At 36.7% G+C, this 17797-nt stretch overlaps 2 protein-coding genes across 3 annotated transcripts in view; one reads left to right on the forward strand and one right to left on the reverse strand.

Moving 5' to 3' along the window:
• Positions 1–5700: 5700 nt before the first annotated feature.
• On the reverse strand, positions 5701–9489 carry LOC127875471 (trans-L-3-hydroxyproline dehydratase-like). Its single transcript, XM_052420544.1, has 5 exons — positions 9263–9489; positions 8022–8486; positions 7498–7650; positions 6475–6614; positions 5701–6170 (listed from the first exon to the last, which is right to left on the reverse strand). Exons 2-5 carry the CDS (start codon positions 8476–8478, stop codon positions 5910–5912), a joined length of 1011 nt encoding a protein of 336 aa, XP_052276504.1. The 5' UTR covers positions 8479–8486; positions 9263–9489; the 3' UTR covers positions 5701–5909.
• Positions 9490–11346: 1857 nt separating this feature from the next.
• LOC127875469 (uncharacterized) overlaps positions 11347–17797 on the forward strand; it is a 28057-nt gene continuing 21606 nt past the window's right edge. The window contains exons 1-4 of one of the 2 annotated variants that reach the window (XM_052420541.1): positions 11347–12088; positions 13129–13669; positions 15413–15677; positions 16986–17111. In XM_052420541.1, the coding sequence (XP_052276501.1) occupies positions 11607–12088; positions 13129–13669; positions 15413–15677; positions 16986–17111 (1414 nt within the window). In that variant the 5' untranslated portion in view covers positions 11347–11606. The remainder of the gene's footprint in view (positions 12089–13128; positions 13670–15412; positions 15678–16985; positions 17112–17797) is intronic. The other variant, XM_052420542.1, reaches the window with a different exon arrangement.

A 17797-nucleotide genomic window follows, 5' to 3' on the forward strand; every position in this document is an offset into this window, starting at 1 on the left:
ATGTGTACAAAAATATGCAGAATGTTTGGTAAAGATTTTATGGAACTTAGTAAAACAGTGGGAACAGCACATTTCGCAAGTTTAATAAATAAAGAGAAATTACTCAGTAATTGCCTGTTTAATATTGGCTGTTTATCAATATTGGCCTCCATTTTATAACAAAAACATTTACTGAAAGTTTGATGAGGTTTAGATGACACTGTTCATAACAACCGTAATGATTAATATAGCAATATTTGTATAAATAAAGGACAATAAATCTTGTGTCATGACATGTTTCTCACCAGTTAAATCAGATAAAATATGTTTTAATTAAAAAGATTTGTATACCCTGTATTGACCAAACTTTATAGACTTTGATGAATTTAATTATTGTGCAATATAAGACATTACAATCACAACCTCAAAAAAGAGACTTAAACAAAAGATTTATGAAAAAATAACACGGTCGTGTTGGAGTTTGTAAAGTGTAGAAACTTATTAATGAATGTATTTATGCAGGCTGGGGGCCCGGGCCCCCCAGCTGGCTGTCAAGTTAGGATTTTTTAGCTCACCTGATTGCTCAGGTGAGCTTTTGTGACCGGTCTTTGTCATCCGCCTGTCCGTCGTCCGTCCACATTTGTTCGTAAACACTCTAGAGGCCACATTTATTTCCGCTCTTCATGAAACTTGGTCAGAAGCTTTGTCTCAATGAAATCTCAGTCGAGTTCGAAACTGGGTCGTGCCGGGTCAAAAACTAGGTCACTAGGTCAACAAAAAGAAAAAACTTGTAAACCCTGTAGAAGTCACATTTCATGCCCAATCTTCATGTAACTTTATCAAAATGTTTGTCTTAATGATATGTTGGTTGAGTTTAAAAGTGGTTCCGGTCCGTTGAAAAAACATGGCCGCCAGTGGGCGGGGCAGTTTTCCTTATTTGACTATAGAGAAACCTTGTAAACACTCTAGAAGTCACAATTTTTGCCCAATCATCATGAAAGTTGGTCAAAACATTGGTTTTATTGATATCTCGGACGAGTTCGAAAATGGTCCAGATCGGTGAAAAAACATGGCCGCCAGTGGGCGGGGCATTTTTATACGCCCGTCTATGACGTCAACTCCATATCCTCTAAAGAAATGCATACATATACTCAAAAAAAGATATGGTATGAATGTCAAGGAGACGGCGCTCCATGCTCATGTACTTATAAAATAAACCATGTATTCAAATACAAATAAACTGAAGTAAAAAAATGATTCAAAGGGTTATTTATTACCTTACTACTTCATTGGCGAACGACGGGCGTATCATGCGCTCATGGCGCAGCTCCTCAGTTCTCTATATGTATATAGTGAAAACATTTGAACACTCTAAAAGTCACATTTTTGGCCCAATTTTCATGCAATTTGGTCAGAACATTTGTTTCCTTTATATGAGAGTTGAGTTCGTAAATGGTTCCGGTCAGTTGAATAACATGGCTGCCGGGGGGGGGGCAGTTTTCCTTATTTGGCTATAGAGAAACCTTGTAAACACTCTAGAAGTCACAGTTTTTGCCCAATCATCATGAAAGTTGGTCAAAACATTGGTTTTATTGATATCTCGGACGAGTTCGAAAATGGTCCAGATCGGTGAAAAAAACATGGCCGCAATCGGTGAAAAAAACATGGCCGCCAGTGGGCCGGGCATTTTCCCCTATATGTATAAAGTGAATACATATGAACACTCTAGAAGTCACATTTTTGGCCCAATTTTCATGAAATTTGGTCAGAAAATTTGTTTCATTGATATGAGAGTTGAGTTCGAAAATGGTTCCTGTCAATTGAATAATATGGCTGCCGGGGGGGGGGGGGGCAGTTTTCCTTATTTGGCTATAGAGAAACCTTGTAAACACTCTAAAACTTTTCATTATATTATACAAAATCCTTGTTAACACTCTAGAGGTCACAACTTTGTTTCAGATTTTATGAATTTGGTCATAATATTTATTTTTGTAAGCAAAGTTTGATGTTTGGTAATAACTCAAAATATAGGTCACCAGGTAAAATCTTACAAAAACAAAATCACTCCATATGCCAGAGTTTTAGTTCAATAATGATGAAACTTGACCAGGATGTTTGTCTGGACAATATCTAGGTCAAGTTTGACGTTTGGTAAAGATTGAATGAACCGACTCCTCCCAGGTGAGCGAACTAGGGCCATCTTGGCCCACTTGTTTTATCATGCGCCTACTGCCATTTTTCTCTCATAAAATGGCCCACAGTACACTTTCACTCAATACAAAAGAGATGTGTTTTATTGTCCTGATAAAAAAGTGGATTTGCGCTATTTTCCTCGCCATTGGAGATCTAATCCCCTGTACACACATCCCTAAGCCCCTTGTGATCTTAATGCTTCATCTACCGATGGTTAATGTAAGACGTCTTTTGATTGGCCAAGGAAAGAAAAGCAGCGAATGGAAGCAAATGATACATTAGGTTGAAGGTCTGAAAATTGCGGACGTTAATAATTTTTGAAGAACAAGTAATGTTGGAAGCAATTAGAGAGGTGATATGGATAATTGGCATTAATAAGAGCTGGAAAGTTTCTTTGTCTAAGTCGAATGCCCATAATTTCGCTACAAATCAATGGACCGATGCGAAAGTCATTCTTCATCTGTAAGTCATGTAGGTAGACTCACACATCAAATATAAGGTCAATCTTAGTGTTTCGGCAAAAGTTTGGGAAATGAAATGCCGGACGGACGGACGAACAGTGCTATATGCCAACCTACCGGGGGCATAATTATCAGCTCAATTTCAGAAAGATTTTTTTAAAGATCTGGAAAACGGTTTTTATAGAGTTCAAGGCCCATAACTTCGCCAAATATCAATTGTCTGGAACGAATTTCACACTTTATCTGATGGTCATGAAGGTAGACTCACATACCTGAGTTAGCACAAGATTTCAATACGTTTTTCATAAATAAAGTTAAAGGTATCAGAAAAGATATCTCTGAACATGCCCTATCTCAAGCAAATCCAAAACATAGAAGCGATAATAACCCAACAGCAGAAACATGCAGTTTGACACATTTCCGTCCGACAACTGAGGAAGAAGTTGAAAAAAAAAACATTATGCAATCCCCAAATAAATCTTGCGAGCTTGACCCTATTCCAACTTGGCTCCTGAAAGAATGCAAAACTGAACTGCTACCAATACTGACAAAAATCATCAATTTTTCGATGGAAACAGCAAGTGTGCCAAGATCCATTAAAACATCACGTATAAGACCTTTATTTAAAAAGCCCACCTTAGATAAAGAAACACTACAAAACTATCGCCCGGTTTCGAATCTGTCATATGTTTCAAAATTATTGGAGAAAGTTGTCAGCAAAAGAATAGATGAACATTTGACAGCAAACAATTTAAATTCAGAAAATCAGTCTGCATGCAGGAAGTTTCACTCAACAGAAACAACTTTATTAAAAGTTCAAAACGATGTCCTACAATCATTAGATAAGAAAAAGGTCACTGTCTTTGTTATGCTGGATCTCTCTGCCGCTTTCGACACCATCGACCACATAACCCTTTTAAGCCGCCTCGAACAACAGTTCGGCTTTGCTGAACAACCACTACAGTGGGTAGCTTCCTACCTATCTGACCGCTTCCAAACGGTGAGCATTGACGGCAAGGAATCAGAACCAGTGCTGCTGACCTTCAGCGTACCCCAGGGATCTGTGTTAGGCCCAAAATTTTATACTATGTATACTAAACCTGTTGGGGAAATTTGCAAAAAACATGGACTCGGACATCACTTCTACGCTGATGACTCGCAGCTCTACATTTCCTTTGAACCCACCGATGGAGCAGCCCAAGACGAAACACTAAATCGAGTTGAAAAGTGCCTCGACGCTATCATCTCGTGGATGAATACAAATATGCTCAAACTAAACACCGACAATACCGAGGCCATAGTATTTTCAAGTCAAAACAACGCCAAGTACGTAGATGGGTTAACTATTAAAGTAGGGGACTCGACAATTAAACCATCGCAATACGTACAAAATCTCGGTGCTTGGTTTGATTCAAGAATGAACATGGAACACCATATTAATGGTATAAGTAGATCATGTTTCGGTCTGATTATGCAAATAGGTCACATCAGGCCATATCTTACACCAAATACCACAAAATCATTGGTCAATTCACTTGTCACGTCTCGGCTAGACTATTGCAATGCACTGCTGTATGGAACACAAACATCAGCTATCAAAAAACTACAAAATGTTCAAAACACTGCAGCGCGTGTTATCACAAGAACATCCCGCTATAGTCACATAACACCGATCCTAAAAGAATTGCACTGGCTCCCAGTAGAAAAAAAGAATCCACTTCAAAATACTTACCAATGCGTTCAAAGCCTTAAATGGACAATCGCCTGTATATCTGAAAAACCTACGAGAAGTCTACGAACCAAGGCGAAACTTAAGATCAAAGAACGAAGCGACTTCATTAGTGATTCCAACGAAGATTAAATCCGTATCATACGGAGAGCGAAGTTTCATGTACGCTGCTCCCAAAGTCTGGAACTCACTTCCATCAAACATTCGAGGTTCTTCAACACTGAATTCATTCAAAAAGGCACTGAAAACACACCTCTTCCTCCAATCTTATGCAATATAAGCAGTGGTTATTCAATTCATTATATAAAATCTCAATCATCAAGAACTTGAATTAAACCTTTTAAAGGAAGCATAATTACTTTTTGTTGTTTTACGTAGTACTTATTTTATTGTTTCATTAATTGTCTTATAGCTATACACATAGGGTAGTTTTATAGTTTCTTGTTGATCTTTGTAATCTATGGTTACTGTGCATGTTTTTACTTGTAGTATAATAGAGTAGTTTTATAGTAGAATCAAGTAGTTTTGATCGATTTCTTTTGAAACAGTGTTGCAAAATGTATTCGTATCTGCGATACGTAAAATGTTCTTTTGTAAAGCGCCTTTGAACGTGCACTCTTGCATGAAAAGGGCGCTATATAAATCCGGTATAATAATAATAATAATAATAATAATAATAATAATAATACCAAAAATCAGCTCAATATCTTGACTATTTCCGTCAAAAACTTACGGAAAACTGTTATTATAGAAACAATGTCGAGGTCCAATCTAATGTCGCAGTTGTAGACGATTTTGAGGGTTTTTCTGTGTTGATGATGGGGAAAGTAAAACCGTGTAATAGATTTAAAACATTTTATGAGGAATTTACTTTGAAACTTTAGAGGAGGTTTCAATTCAAAGAATAAAAAGTATAATGGTTCTATGTCAGTCGTACCTTATGATACATTTCTAAAAAAAGGTTTTTGATTTTCAAAGTTTGCTTTCTTTCTTCATCAAACATCATATATTTCTGAAATTTATAGCTTTAAACATTGTGTGAATTTCACATAAATCTTTAAAGCTTTAGACTTCAGAAAGGTGCTGATTTACTTGTTATATTCTATAAATGTATTATACAAAAATAAGTTTTTTAAGCATAAAAATTCACTATGAATATCGCCAAATTAAAGAAAAATTGGCGGGAAGACCCCTCCCGTACCCTCCCCGGTTGCCCCCCCCCCCCGCCAGTCAAATTCCTGCGTACGGCCCTGCTATGTATGAAGATCTGCATCATGGTGCGAATTTTAAGAATGAAACATTTGTAAGAATCAAAGTATTTTTGGAACCAAGAAAATATCATGCATCCTTGTATATATTTAAGCAAAAGTGTAAAGCAAAAATTATACATGCACACTTGAGTATACTTCGATCTGAACAATTATAAGAGTTCCTAACTAATTTTTTTGCCAAACATCCCTTCACGATTTTTCTGACTAAACACGAGTATGTGATGCTAAGATGCTATGTTTAAATATAAGGTATTTTTCTTTGGAAGTTCTGGATCATTATTTTAACAGAAATCCCTTCCCAATGCTGTCGTCTGCTTCTAAAGTAAAACTGCACGTGCCCGAATAGTGACCTTGACCCGAAACCTCCACAATAACCGCGTCATGTGACCCGCACGTGACCTGTTTCACTGCCTTGGCCTTAAACTTTGATCCAGTCGGTCCGCGGAAAACCCGCGTTTCGTTCAGCTGCACCAAACCTCTTTGGAAATGCTGGGCGATTCGTGCCGTCACTCCGGACCCACATGGGCTTCTATCGACCTGTAATGTCCATGACTAATAGTTGGTAATAGTTTTCAAAAAACTGATTCAAAATAGAAATGACTACAGTTTCATATACCATTCTGTTAAACCATTGAAATTGGACCATAGTGAAGTCGGCCGACTGCATATCAAAGCTTTTAAATGTATTAAAGGTTTGTCCGTCCTCGACTGTACATAAAAGATGCCTTTTCTGGAGCCTGAGCACATTGTGAGAGTAATCTGTTATGTTATAATCTTAAATAAACATGTCGCAAAATAATAACCATGGTTACTATCAAAATTTAAAACCATATTCTGTTACCTCTTTATCAGCAAACACGCACATGTTCGCCGATTCGGGTGAATTGCCAGCGTCATTTCCGTCCGTCAATATGGTACCGTAAAGGAACGCCAGATCCGCGTTGTCGGGGTGACGTAGCTGTAGGCTAGGTTTCAACGTCTCTAAAATAAAGTTTATCGTAAAGGTTGTAATATGAAAAAGGTGGATAAATCAAGTTCTTCTACATGTATCGTGATACAACGTTCTCAACTGATAAACGTAAGAAACGATAATGATCCGAAAACGAACATAATTAGGGTTTTTTAGATTCGTATGTTCCCTTTTTTCTACAGTGCAGACGATTTTAAGCCCATGCCGACGTCCGTGCAAGAATCAAAATATAAATACAGAACTTTTTACAAGAGAATGAATTGTGTAAACAATCACCATTTTTTCAAATTGAAATCAAGTGTCCCAAAACTTATCAACTTACGATATTGTATGCACAAACTGATCAGGAAACTGATGACAATAGCAACCCTCGTTTGTCATGTTTTAATAAAGTTCATGTATCACATTACCCCATTACCCCCAAAAGCGACTGTATTGTGCAGTGGTGCGTGTAAGAAACACCAAATGTAGATCAACTTCAACCACACCATTAAGGATTCACCTAAAAGTCACCTTTAAAGAGATCGTGCAAAGAACAACCTCGGTTTTTGTTGAACATTTGGCCTTAAAAAAAGAGCAAAAAAGCGAGCGAAAGACAATGCACAGTCCTGAATAATTTGTGTCTTGTTCTTAGAAAACTGGGCTTAATTCATGTGCGTACAGTGTAGTCCCAGATTAGCCTGTGCAGTCCGCACAGGCTAATCAGGGACGACACTTTCCGCCTAAACTTGATTTTCAGTAAGGAGGGACTTCCTTGAAACTAAATATACCATTATACGGAAAGTGTCGTCCCTGATTAGCATGTGCGGACTGCACAGGCTAATCTGGGACGACACTTTACGCACATGAATTAAGCCCAGTTTTCGCAGAACAAGACACATTTTATTTCTATACCGGTAATGAGACCAGCTGCTTGCTTCAACTCTTGTACAGACGACTTAGCAAGGCTCAGGCCGAGTCTGTCCACCGGAAGAAGCGCGTAAAAGGCTCCCCCGTAGCCGACGTCCACCAGGATGTTCCCACGTCCCGCTACATCGACTTCCACGTCTGGAGAAAAGTAAAATGTATGTGATCCAAAATGTCAATTGTTGATATACATAAGGCAAACGGCATTATTGTTTGGATGTTTTGAATGGTATTGAAATAGGTGAACGGCAATCGGTAAACATAACCACACTTAGCACATATATTCGGGAACTTGCTAAGTGCAAAGTCTCAAATCAAAAGGAATACTAGTATTCGTTTGCGTATCAAATTTGCCGTGCCGTTCACTAACAGCGAAACGGCGCGTATACATTTTTATTCCTTGCTAATGCAACGCCCTATGTGCAACTTTAATCAACGAAAACTATGTTCAAAACCCAACCAGTTTCCTTCATTTCTCATGGTTTTTGCGAGACAAGACATAAAACCAGTACCTTTCTGAAACAAAAACGCCGGGACGCTGTTGAATCGAACACTACCGGTCTTCTCGCCGTCATACTCTACAAAGGCCTCCACGAGACCGCACGGACACTGCATAACAACGCGCGTTTCCGGTGCCGTAGCCTTCTGCACCAAGCCGCGGTCAACCGCGTACCGACCCAGCGCAATTACGGCGTGGCCGCACATGGTCGAATAGCCCTCATTGTGGAAAAATATGCACCCGAAATCGGCATCCTTCATGTCAGGCTCAACTATGTACACCCCATACATGTCGTAATGTCCTCGTGGTTCGAAAATAAGAAACTTGCGTATGTGGTCCAGGTTATCTCGCAAATAACGCCTTTTTTCTAGCAGTGTTTCGCCATGCAGTACCGGAAGTCCCGCGGTGACTATTCTCAGCGGCTCGCCTCCCGTGTGCATCTCAACGGTGTCGATTTTAATGTCGTCCATTACTGTGGCTTTAAATCATTTGAAAACAATACAATTAATAATACCCACTACGAGACTATTCAAGAATAACCAAATGAATATACGACAAAATTGAATACCATATTTTTCCATTAAACCTAGAGGATTATCATGTAATTGTGTTCACCTGAGTTTAACAAGAACAATCAGTATATAGAGCTAAAAATAAAATAAATATGGTATTTGAACGAGTAAATTAAAGAGTATTTAGACCCGGCATTCTTAAGACAGGATAGTTTGATTTCAATTTTATCAAACAAAACGTTGTAAACCATGAAATATTTATGGAATTTATTTTTGAATCCGCACAACAAACAAGCGCATATGGGCATATAGGTATTAATGTGAAGAAAAATACCGACACTGTGAGACAAAAGACGGACTCCAAGCGATGACTGACAAGTTCGTACTTAGGGTAATTAAAATGAATATATTTGCCCTATTTGGTGCTAAGAGGAAGTTATAATTTTGCCAGCACAAACTATTATTCCGGTAATTAAACTCGTTTAAACGCCGCGAGTCAACTACAGATGTGAATGATTTCCTACCGGTGTGGCCAATTATTGGTTGCACGTGACACTATACGCCACCATACCGACTACATTACCTTGGTTTATATAAATCTTAGTATGCTATACTAGTATAAGGTTTGCAATACGGTTAAAACTAAAACTTAAACACGACAATCATCAACAGTATATTGTCTATAAATAGAGTTGAAAACCTAGTTGCATCTAGAGTTTATAAATGTGTTGCCTCAACTAACCTTGTTAATGTCACCTAACCGCTTTGTGCTATTTTGCAACTTGTTTACCACTGCACCGGCCTGTCGACTACGATGACACAGATGAGGCATGCAGACTTTTTGTCTATCGATATCAACTCGTTTCCACGACCTTGTAGGACTAGGTTAATATCTCACACGTAGGAACGGAAGGAAAAATAATAAAAGAGCTGAGTAATGCATTGTATCGAGCGAATCTTGCGAATTTAATATATCTTGGCAACAACATCATCCTTATCCATTGTTAATTTTATTAAATTTGTGAAGTGGATGTCAGTTGAAATAATAATTATTTGAAGCCATATAGCAATGTTAAGAGTAAACCTTGTTCCTTGTTCCTTGCAGTCGAGTCATATTGATAATAAACCACATTTTCAAACATGTACGACAAAGACTTCAAATAAAGAAATGACTATAATTAAAAAAAAAATATATCAACTCAACAAATCAACTCCTGGATTGAAACAAAACTGTCCTCATTGCAATCAAATATCGTTCTTATTTGCCACAATCACTTACAATTATTTGTGCTAATTTAAGTCTTAGCTTTTTTATAAATGTATCAACACATTTTATTGCAGTGAATTAATTTGTTTCGCTTTAATCCAGTCTGTATTTGTATTAGAAGCACTATCTTTAATTTAAAATAATTGTGCCAATTCGTTGACTTTTGTTTCATTGCTTATTTTTATATAAAGTTTAAGTTTAGCAATTGTAAGCACCGAATAGAAGAAACCAGCAGTCTTTAAATCTTATTTCCCTCGTTCCGACATCTTGTTTTGTAGAAAATAAACTTCCATTCATAATGAGATTACATTTAAAGGGATCTTTTCACGGTTTGGTAAATTGACAAAATTGAAAATAATTGTTTCAGATTCGCAAATTTTCGGTTAAGTTATGATATTTGTGAGGAAACAGTATTACTGAGCATTTGCCATGGTCTAATATAGCCACTATATGCATCTTTTGACGATTTGAAAACCTAAAAATTATAAAGCGTTGCAACGCGAAACGATTGAATAATTTGGCGAGTTCTGTTGTTGTCGTTTAAATTTGTGAAACTACGAAGATTGTCTATATAACGTATAAAATACGCATCTTTTGTATGCTTGGCAGGATAGCTCAGTTGGCTAATGTGTTTTTACTTCAGGATTCCGGGGGTCACTGGTTCGAACCCTGCTGCGGGCTACTTTTTTTCCTTTAAAAAATATTTTTGATTTTTTACTGGAGCTTTTAAAATTAAATGTTTACATTTATCAATATAAAGCATTTAATGACAAACTTCAAAACAAGCAAAAATCTGTGAAAAGGCCCCTTTAAGGTTGAATCACTTTTCGTAAAATACAACATCGAATGACAAGTGCTTGCAACACCAGACTCGGATATTTAGTCACCTTCTGAAATTAGTTACAGTGAGATTTATTCACGTAACGGTAAAACGTGTATTACTTATTATCGCATATGCACATGTTATTTGATTAGATCCTTAGTTTTAATTAATGACATAAAGGCTGTGTAACAGTTCCTTGTTGACATATCAAATAAAGGTCGTTTTGCAATTCTATTTCAACATCGTCCTGCAGAACAACCTCACACAGAACACGATAGACCCACAGGAGGGAATCCCGTATTATTATTTTGTGTGTATATATGCTATATTATAGCATATATACAAAAAAATACGGGATTCCCTCCTGTGATAGACCTGTCGACATCCGAGTCCTTCCGGGCGTCACTGGCATCACACACCTTTTAGACAAGATTCCTGTTGTTTATAACCTTGTAAATAGAGAGACACTTTTCGTCTTTTTAAAGTCCGACCTGTCTGCTGCATACGCAGTGTTTTAACTTAATTGCGAGAATACTCTATATAGAGGGATGCAATTACTGAAGATGAGGATGATGAGGATGAATTCAGTACACCATCTGGATGCAGACGGACTACACTACTATTGAGTAGATGCATTTGAGCACGTTTAAACTTGATCATGCTACCTTCGCAATATAGAACTCCCCCAGTAAACGATTTTGTGTGATTCCATATCATTGAGTCAAGAATGGGGGTAAAAGAATACCGAGGACTAGCCTTTATTTACTGGTTTGTAACCTGGTAGCGTGTTTACGGTACGATAAGTTCTCGCGATGGGGCGAGTTGTCCAGATTTTTTGGGCGAGTTGTCTTGGGGCGATTTGTCTAGCTCCCCTCGCGATTAGCTCCCCTTCCGGAAAAGTCTGGATGACCCGGAAGATCGACAAATGTCAACACAAGAGTTAACGAGGTGTTGACAATCACAATATTTTAACGTGTATTGTAATAATATAGCACCATGAAATTTGAAATCGTTAGTATGTCATTTGGAATAGTCTTCTTACAACTATTGCAAACAACAAGATGTCTTCATTTAACAGGAACATGGAAAACATCAGAATTCTACCGGTTTCTGACAAAATTTGGATTTCAAAAAACTGATCCAGGAAAGCTTGATGACACCCAGGGATTTGTGTACGGCAATGTTACAGCGAAAGACAGCAAACTTAATAATAAATTCACGCTTGTCCTCGTTGACAGCGACTATTTCTTGGAATTCTATGGAAATCAGAGTGTACATGGTGCAGACACATGTTCAAAAATGTTCAGAAAAATTGATACAATGGCGTTTGATTATCCTTGCCACACAGATAAGACAGAGGATTTCCTGAGAAAAATCCCATGCCCTTCTGGTCAATTATGCATAGACGAAGATAACCCTAAAAATGTGTTGCCTGGATATCAGTTTACTTACAGAATCCAAAACTCTGTGCAACCAAGGTATTTAATTTATGGGTTTACATGTCAGCAATTTTGTGTTAACGAACTGTATTGTAGCTTTCAGTTAATTTTTTAATGTTTGATATTATTTGTCTACGATAAAAAATTTAATTTATTAGTCTAACTCTTTTTAGATATGCAATCCGGATATAGTGAATAAAAAAACATTATTTGTTAGTTTCATCTTGAGAAGTGCTATTGTGGTCTATGCTTTGCCACAATTGTCATACGTTTAGCAATGTAATGTTAAGCTTATTGCTACTCAAGAGGCTGAATTGTTCATTCAATCTTGATAGAAAATAAATCAAAATGTCTTTTTGAGCCAAGTGCATCCAAAATCTAGGTAAACAGGTCGAATTGAAGGAAAACCATGTTGTCATTTATGAAGCCACAATAAAGTCTCAATTTAGATGAAACTTGATCATAATGTTTGTCTTCACAATATCTTTGCAGAGTTTGAATCTAATTCACATGTGTCTTAAAACTAGGTCATGAAGTCAAATCTTAAGCCTTGGTCACAACCAACTGTGTCAGACACAGACAGCAAATACATTTTTGAGATCACTTGGAAAATGCTTATGTGTGATTGAAACCAAAACGTACACAGGCAATGCGGTATTGATGCGCGGTAATCTCTGATTGTGAAGAATGAAGATATTTAATCACTGCGCTTAGGACGACCAAAGCAGGTTTTTTGACAACAATGGAAATAACGTCTACGCAACCAAGTTGTGACCATGGCTTTAGAAAACCCGGGTTACCTTTCTAAAAGCCACAAATGACTTAAGTTTTGTACAATTATGACCTAGTCTTTTTAAGAATTGCTCAGAATGTTTATCTTGACAGTATTAAGTCAATGTTTTAATCTATGATATTGTGAAGACTTTGTTGTAAATTCCTAAAATTGGAAACAAAATATCATTAAAAAGATAGCTCAAATTCAAACATGGCCCAATTATTAAGTATTTTTTCTTAAATATTTATATATTACTGATTCACTGTATGTTTAAGTATACAAATAATACATATATTGTTTTCAGGTTTTGGTATGTGAGTTTAGTAGCCTGTCATCGCACATCACAATCTTGTAGCTGGCAAGAAAGAACAGACTTGGATTTTGAAGTGGAATATGACATATGGCTGGTCAATGGTGACCCGGCATCGAAGCACTTGAACCCATTTGAACACCAGTTCTCGTTTGAAATGCACGATGTGTTTGAGATATACGCCATATTCTGTTTACTGTATATACCAACAATTGTTGTGTGGCTAATGGCTTTTTACAAGCAACTTCATACAATTACCAAGATGTTTACTGTGTGTATTTGTGGAGAGTTTGCTGGCATTTCTTTTAACTTCCTTCATGTGCTCATTTTTGCATTCAATGGAGTTGGAGCAGAGTGGTTAAAAGTGCTGGGAAATTTACTCGGGATTTTGGCAGAGTGTTTGTTCATGCTGTTATTGCTGGTAATTGCCAAAGGATGGACAGTGACAAGTTTGACATTGTCTTCAAAATTACACGTCATTGGCATCTGGACAGTTTACACAGTTCTCAACACAGTGTTCTTCATTGTTAGTCTAGTAAGTTTTTTTAAAACATATATATATTTTGTCATAATTCAAGTTTGTTCTAAAAAAATGTACCTTACTTAATTTACTTTACACAATTGTGGTGTGATCAGAGCTCCAGATAAGAGGCGTATCTGCGTATTTACGCATTGAAAAAAAAAAACGCATTAAAAATCATCCAAGTACGCAACAAAACACAATACAAATCTTGGTACGTATTTTAATTTACATCGATTTAAGTGCTTAACCGGTTTAACCAATACTCCAGTTGAGTTTTTAGTGTAATTTAACCTTTGAATCAAAAGAAAGTCAATCAAAATAAGCTTGTAATTTTTTAAAATTGTGGCCCGTCATGTTTGTGGATAAAAAAAGGCGGGTTTTAAGCGACTAGCATCTCCTGCGGGAATATTTTTTAAAGAAAGTCTGTTCATATCTTCATTTTAAATTCATTCTGTTTGCATTTAATAATATAAATAACAAGTAATAATATTTCTAGATTAAACATGCATTTTACTTTGTCAGTTTTCTATAGAAATGGAAAATACCCCTTAATATTCCTATATACCCTTTATGGCTGAAACAAAGGAGTAAAATACGCTTTAACAATAATATCGGGGGGTGAAATACCCTTTAGACTAAATCCTTATCTGGAGCTCTGGGTGTGATCATAAATGATACTTGAATAGCAAGTTGATGAGTATTTGGGTTAAGTTTTAAATGTTGACAATAGTAACCAACCACATTTGTAGTTATTGCGTTATTCAGCAAAATAATTAATCTTGTTTTTATGCCCCGGGTAGGGTGGCATATAGCAGTTGAACTGTCCGTCAGTCAGTATGTCAGTCCGTCCGTCCCAAAACTTTAATGGTCATAACTTTTTCAATATTTAACATAGCAACTTGATATTTGGCATGCATTTGCATCTCACGAAGCTGCACATTTTGAGTGGTGAAAGGTGATATTCAAGTTCATCCTTCAAGGTAAAATGTCTAATATATGGCGTCTGTCTGTCCATCTGAAAACCTTTACATTGGCCATAACTTTTTCACTATTAAAGATAGCAACTTGATATTTGGCATGCATTTGTATCTCCTGGAGCTGAACATTTTGAGTGGTGAAAGATGAAGGTCAAGGTCATCCTTCAAGGTCAAATATCAAATATTCCGTCCGTCCGAAAACATTAACATTCGCCATAACTTTTTTAATATTGAACACAGCAACTTCATATTTGGCATGCATGTGTATCTCGTGGAGCTGCAAATTTGGAGTGGTGAAAGGTCAAGGTCATCCTTCAAAGTCAAAGGTCAAAAAAAAAATAATTCATTTCTCCATTTTATCTCTTTCTTACTTCTGGTGGAGCTGCACATTTTGAGTGGTGAAAGGTCAAGGTCATCCTTCAAGGTCGAAAGTCAAAAAATACAATCCAAGGGAAGTAATAAGCTTTAAAAGGGAGATAATTTCTAAACCTGCCAAATGATAAATTGAAATTTTATTTCAAAGCGGCGCAATAGGGGGCATTGTGTTTCCAACAAACACATCTCTTGTCTCTTTATGCCAGGGCTTTAAAATCTTTATATCACCTTTTCTAATATATCGCAAATTTGGTTGTGGAATCCATAATTGTTCATGCAATTATTGATTTTCTCAGTTTGTTATTAAGTCCTACAGTGTAAATGAGACATAGATTACCTTATTATTGTTAACACTTTTTTACTTACAAATTAGCAGTGTTTTGTATGCATATGTATATTTCAGACAAAAGTTGACCTCATTACCAATGTAGATGAGTGGAACAGTTGGCCTGGATACGTGATTGTGGCCTTCAGATTGGTTGTCATGATATGGTTCTTCTTTGAACTTCGGGCCACAATGCGACATGATTTTCCCATGACTCTTCTGGCTCGACTCGATTTCTACCACCAGTTTGCGGCATACTACCTTGTTTGGTTTATTTACCTACCAGTGCTGGTCCTTATAGCCAACCAATTTTCTTATCTGTGGAGATATAAAACTATTCTTAGTAAGTTATTATTTAGTTTAAGTCTTGAATCAACCTTGTGATAATTTAGGGGCCCAGCAACTTTTTCTGAGGTTTTCTATGGAATTCTCCCGTTCTGTCCATCCATCAACAGTTTAAATGTATTCCTTTTATAACTATTTAATTCTCTTCAGTTATTTATAATAAACCTGAAACTTCATAGTTGAATAGAACTCATTGAAGAGAATTTAGAGTTGCACATGAAGTATTGCTCTGCATTCAATAGTTATGGAGATATTTCCTTTTGTTAATTGTTTATTATTAGATATTTTTTCGTGAATTTGCTATACAAATATGACAAAAATATATTTCTAAGCTTTGTTGACATGGCCCTAAATACATGTAATCAATTATTATTATTAGCTCGGCTGTTTTCGGAGAAAACCCGAGGTATTGTCATAGCCAGCGCATCGTGTCCGCCGTCCGTGTCAAGGTTTGTAAAGGTTTTTTAAATTGGCTCTAAAATCAAAGTCCTTCCACCTACAACTTTGAAACTTCATATGTAGATGCACCTTGATGAGTTCTACACACCACACCCATTTTTGGGTCACAAGGTCAAAGGTCAAGGTCACTGTGACCTCTAAAAAAATTAATTCTGACAAGCTTTCAGAGCCGAGCGTGGCACCCGTTATGCGGTGCTCTTGTTTTTTAATTTCCTATACAACTATTGAAAAACTAGCAGCATATGAGCCGCGCTATGGGAAATCAGGGCTTATTGCATGTGTGTACAAATGTTTCTCAGATTAGCCTGTGCAGTCTGCACAGGCTAATCAGGGTTGACACTTTCCGCTCATCCTGAATTTTCACTAAGAAAAGATTACTTCCTTCAATTAGAAATAAAAATAAAAGTGGAAAGTGTTGTTTGCATAGGCCAAACAGGGACGGCACTTTACCCACATGCATTAAGCCCTACAGGGCTCAACATTAACCGTTGTCCTATTGCCCCTGGCAAGTGAAAGTTGGGTCCGGGCAAGTTATTTTATAATCTAGTTGTCCGCTAAGGCAAGTGCAAAAAAGAACAAAGAGCAGTTAATTTAGACTTTTAGTACCTTTTAATTGCTGTAATCATTTTGCTAAATGTGCAAAAATAACAAAGTTTTTTTAGGTGTATCATTTTGATCTTTATAAACAAATATGAGGTTTACAGTTAATGTGATATTTCATGTTTGGGCAAGTGGCTTTATGTTCAGGGCAAGTAGAATTTCTAAGAACTTGCCTGGCAGGTTTTTAAGTTAATGTTGAGCCCTGCCCTAAATTCCCAAAGCACAACTCATATACCTTTTGTTTCAGGTATCACATATGGAGCTGACTGGTTGTCATTCCTGGTACTGATACACCTGTTCTGGCCCTCACGCTCTGTTCTATATCTGATCAAGGGAGAACAGCCCCTGTCTCAGTATGACCTTGAAGCAATAGGTAGAGTGATTTCTTACTTTTTATGAATATTTCTTTTGGGTTTGTGAAAAAAATGTGACAATGACAAATGAAAAGGCTTGATCAGCCACGGTCTCACTATGACCTTGAAGCAAAAGGTCAATATTTTACACTTGTTACCCTGATACATCTCTATTAGTTTTGAAAATTATTTATTTTTTCAAAAACAAGAAAAAAGACAAAAATATTTTAAAATATCAGGCATTTAGCCTTTTCCATTACATTCAGTAGCTTAACATGCTCAATGTACTTAAATAGACGAGTTAACGCATGACGTCACACGCACCTGCAAAGTTTAGACTCCGCCCACTGGTTGGCAAAAAGAGGTGAAATTCATATAAGCACAAATAGAGTATGTTGACATAATCATCGTTTTTATTGATAATCATGAACTGTATCAAATATAATTTTACTACTTATGTATGAATAAAACATAAGCATGCGTGGAAATTCATTTCTGGAACGATTATATTGTTGTTATTATTTGTTTTAACTAAAAACGAGCTTTGGAGTAGAACACTATCTACGAGCTCGGTATGTGGTTAGTAACCACACACGGGTAACCACAAAAATCTCTAACAAACGCATCTTCACGTCCATGTTAGATACAAAATTTCAGAAATGGAAATTCTTTTAGAATAAATTAAATTTAATGAAAAAACACAAAT

The sequence above is a fragment of the Dreissena polymorpha genome, chromosome 3 (genome assembly GCF_020536995.1).
Source record: "Dreissena polymorpha isolate Duluth1 chromosome 3, UMN_Dpol_1.0, whole genome shotgun sequence".
Taxonomy (NCBI): domain Eukaryota; kingdom Metazoa; phylum Mollusca; class Bivalvia; order Myida; family Dreissenidae; genus Dreissena; species Dreissena polymorpha.

Bases quoted from the DNA above. Each gene is read 5' to 3' on its own strand.
- LOC127875471 (XM_052420544.1), bottom strand. From the start codon at position 8,478: ATGGACGACATTAAAATCGACACCGTTGAGATGCACACGGGAGGCGAG. The intron at 7,651-8,021 runs GTACTGGTTTTA...ACTTTTCTCCAG, and splicing joins GGCGTTTTTGTTTCAGAAAG to ACGTGGAAGTCGATGTAGCG. The intron at 6,171-6,474 runs GTAACAGAATAT...TGGACATTACAG, and splicing joins GCGTGTTTGCTGATAAAGAG to GTCGATAGAAGCCCATGTGG.